This window comes from Hakea prostrata, chromosome 4 (assembly GCF_041222555.1).
Source record: "Hakea prostrata isolate BN-2017 chromosome 4, UWA_Hpros_2, whole genome shotgun sequence".
Taxonomy (NCBI): domain Eukaryota; kingdom Viridiplantae; phylum Streptophyta; class Magnoliopsida; order Proteales; family Proteaceae; genus Hakea; species Hakea prostrata.
In genome coordinates, this window is record NC_142603.1 from 25,692,645 (window position 1) to 25,696,665 (window position 4,021).

General features: G+C 39.9%; 1 protein-coding gene across 1 annotated transcript; it reads left to right on the top strand.

Annotated features, from left to right (window-relative positions):
- The first annotated feature begins 1,746 nt into the window (after positions 1-1,746).
- Positions 1,747-4,021, top strand: LOC149018598 ((R)-mandelonitrile lyase-like). The gene is made up of 4 exons (XM_089154394.1): positions 1,747-1,846; positions 1,962-2,627; positions 2,826-3,696; positions 3,799-4,021. The coding sequence occupies exons 1-4, from the start codon at positions 1,762-1,764 to the stop codon at positions 3,842-3,844; spliced, it is 1,668 nt and encodes a 555-aa protein (XP_089010520.1). The 5' UTR covers positions 1,747-1,761; the 3' UTR covers positions 3,845-4,021.

Here is a 4,021-nt window from a genome sequence, read left to right on the forward strand (position 1 = left end):
ATTATATTACAAAATTTACAAAACATAATCTCTTTATAGTGGGGAAAGGTAATAAGAATGGCTGAAAATTGAGTTTTGAAATGCTTTTTGATGTGTCAGGAAGCTTCTAATGAATGAATCAATTAAGTGGACAAAAGAAGGGAATGTAAAGCAGTATTCTTCTAACTGGATGAAATTGACCCCGAAAACTTAGATGGAATAAAACCACAATAATGAATGAAGAGCAAGTGATTGTGAATCATTACCACCACCTAAATTTTTGTAAAGTTTTAGGGAAAAAACATATTCTTTGGGGTGAGGAGCATGGCTGTTCTTTGGACAATGTTGATGCATAACACATACATAACACATCCAAATTAAAAATTCATATATAAGAATACATAACACATGCACATTAGAGTATATATGTATATATATTAGAAAAAAATATAAGAGAAGGCAAATCTGGATCTCCTACCACTATAAAACCCTAGCCAAAGGAAAGGAAACACTAAGAAAAAGGGACACATCAGGAAGGACAAGCCCCTTGCTCACAATAAGAACAAACTCCACAAGGAGTGCAAGATGACTTTCATAGATGATAACTCCATCATATCATCTTGAATAATTTCTTTCAAATTCTTTTGAATTTTTAAGCTTTTTCTATTGCACTTTCACCAATGCCAACCATATAACTTAGTAATTCTTTTGAAGGTGGGATCACACCTTCATAACCTTACCATTACATTTTTAGGAGGGGACCTATTTCTGGTCTATTTTATAATGCTCAGAGGTGGAGTCTAAGGGGTGTAAATGGATAAACAAAATCCGCTTCCGAATTTGCATTTGCATTTGTTTAGGAGAATTTGAATTCGTTCAATTATTAATTGGATGCGGATATGGTATATCATTTTTACCGATTATTATCCATCCAATAAAATTACTCAATTAAATTCCTTATTTAAATTTATTTTTCTTATTTTTATAAATTTTTTACGTTAGATTGTGACTATTTTTTAAAATTTTCTACTTAAATAGCTACCAAAGTTGCTAAATTCTTAAATTTCAAAGAGCACCCTCACAAATAAATGATAAAGATTTAAACAAATAGTCAAAAACTTGTATTCAATCTGTATTCATGCCCATCTAGAAGAATTTGCTTAAGAAAATAACTATCCGATTATTATTGAATCTGTCCAAAAACCGATAGGATATTATTCGATGTTCGAATATAATATGATGCTGATATAATATTACCACTATCGGATCCGAATTCAGTCCGTCTCTAGTGGAGTCCCACTAAATGAGTCATCGATAGTTGTGTAGAAAACAATACAGTATCCATGGTGTAGGATTTTGCAGTTTTTTTTAAAGAAGAGGGGAAGAGGGGGGGTTTTAAGTTAACGGGGTAATTAACTTTTTGTCTTTCAAGAAACGTGGTAATTAAGCTATTCACAAGGATTCCTCTGTAATTAACTTTTTGCATGTATATCTGGCCAAGAGCAAAGGTTTTGGAAAAATTTTTTGGTCAAAGAAGGTTTTGGAAATAAGTAACAATTTAGGTCGGATTTCCATTTTTCCGACAAACAGTGCCTTCCCTCAGTTTCTTTTCCGCCTCTCTTTTCTCTCTGCGCACGTAAATCGCATTGTTGTTGCCATATCTTTAGTTTAGTTTAGCTTTTAGATTCATTGGACCCTCTCCCTCTCTCTCGCTGTTAGTTCAGAGTTCAGTTTCGGGGTTCTGCTTCTAAAAGCTTTCAGTGTGACACATTTTAGTCGACCATGAGCGAATTCAATAAACAAAATTTCCCTGTTTTCTGTTTTCTCCTCATCCTCCTTCCATGGCTTTTGCCAGCGCAACCAGAAGGTGGGTTAACATACATCTTATTGAAGTCCATTTCGTCTCTGTTTTCTGTTCGATGTTCTGTTTTTTCTTGGAAGAAATGGATCATATCTTAATTCTTGTTTCTTCGTTCTTGCAGATCCACCGTATGTGAGTTTCGTCGTAAACGCCACGGAATTACCCACGAGAGAGGATTATGATTATATCATCGTCGGAGGCGGCACCGCTGGTTGTCCATTAGCAGCTACATTGTCTGATAAATTCAGAGTCTTGTTGTTAGAGAGAGGTGGGTACATGCACGACAAACCGGACCTCATGAACCAAGAAGGGTTCTTGCCTCTGCTATCCCATACAGACACCTTCGACTCGCCTGCTCAACCTTTCAGTTCTGAGGACGGTGTTCCCAATGCTAGAGGAAGAGTTCTCGGTGGAAGTAGCGCAATCAATGCTGGGTTTTACAGCAGAGGAGACACAGAGTTCTTTGAGAAATCTGGGGTTTACTGGGACATGAATCTCGTGAACCAGTCTTACGAGTGGGTGGAGAAGACTGTGGTTTTTAAACCCAATCTCTTAAACTGGCAATCGAAGATTCTTGATGGGCTTCTTGAAGCTAACGTTACTCCATACAATGGGTTCAGTCTTGATCATGTAACCGGAACCAAGATTGGTGGTTCTACCTTCGATACCTCTGGTCGTAGACACTCAGCTGCAGATCTTCTGAACAACGCAAACCCTTCAAACATCAGAGTTGCTATCCATGCGAATGTCATCAGGGTTCTCGTGGGCTCACGCTCTACTTCTTCTGGTTCTTTTTCTCATCCCTCGTTTCTGACGTTGAGTTCTGCTTCTTCTGATTGAGTGATAGTTATTTTGATTTTTTCTTTAGGGTCACAACAAGAATCCTGATTAGTTTTGCTTTTCAGAAAAATATATCAAACTAAGCTAACGTGGGTCAACAGGTCATGTGAAATGACGGAATTGACCTTGGACTGTACTGTTTCAGGTTCATTGTCTTCCTCTGCTGCGGCGAAACAGGCAGCTAGTGGTGTGGTTTACAGGGATGGATTGGGACGGCACCACCGTGCCATGATACGCGGGGAAGGGGAAGTAATACTATGTTCAGGGGCCATTGGCAGCCCTCAGCTTCTGTTTCTAAGCGGCATTGGCTCGCGTGCTTACCTTGCCTCAATGGGTATACCAGTGGTGAACCACCTACCCTATGTGGGTCAGTTCATGTATGACAATCCCCGGAATGGCATCTCAATTGCTCCACCACACCCAGTCGATCATTCTCTCATACAGGTGGTGGGCATTACCATATCAGGCAGCTACATTGAGGCTGCATCAAACATTATCCCTTTTGTGTCTCCAGTTCGTCCCATCTTCCTACGTGACCCTTTTTCTCCGGTTTATCTTACTGTTGCCACCATTATGGAGAAGATTTCTGGGCCACTCTCGAATGGATCGCTTCGTCTTGCATCCACTGATGTCAGAGTGAATCCAGTTGTGCGGTTTAACTACTTCCAGAACCCGGTGGATTTGGCACGGTGCGTTTCAGGGATGCGTAAGATAGGTGAGGTACTGAGGAGCCAGTCAATGGATGGCTTTAGGACCAGGGGCTTGCTTGGTTCTAGGGATTTTAGATATGTTGGGCCAACATTGCCCTCGAATATGTCTGATGATGGGTTGATGGCTGACTTTTGCCGCCGAACAGTTGCAACCATATGGCACTACCATGGTGGCTGCCTGGTGGGGAAGGTTGTTGATGGTCAGTACAGGGTGATTGGCATGGATGGGCTTCGAGTTGTTGATGGATCTACTTTCACAGTGTCTCCAGGAACAAATCCTCAGGCAACACTGATGATGCTGGGGAGGTAAATTATGGTTCTATGTTTGTGTCTGATCTGATGTTTACGAGGAATAAAGTTTGATGTTATTGATGGTGGTTTTCTTCTCTTTTTCCATTTTTTTGGCAGGTATGTAGGTCTACAGTTGATCAACAACAGAACTTCCAACATATAATGGTTGTTCTTGTGAGGACAAAATTGTTGTTTCGGGCCATGAGATTTTTCTACGGCTTCAATTGGCTGCTTGTCAATTTTTTTCGTTCCCTTTGTCTTTCCCTTGTAAAATTTCTTTGGTGCATTGGAATGACGTTTCAATAGAGGATAAGATGTACTTACAGTAGTGTATAGAAGA

Coding starts and splice junctions, on each gene's coding strand:
- LOC149018598 (XM_089154394.1), top strand. CDS start 1,762: ATGAGCGAATTCAATAAACAAAATTTCCCTGTTTTCTGTTTTCTCCTC. Junction 1,847..1,961: donor TTTGCCAGCGCAACCAGAAG/GTGGGTTAACAT, acceptor TCGTTCTTGCAG/ATCCACCGTATGTGAGTTTC. Junction 3,697..3,798: donor ACACTGATGATGCTGGGGAG/GTAAATTATGGT, acceptor TTTTTTTGGCAG/GTATGTAGGTCTACAGTTGA.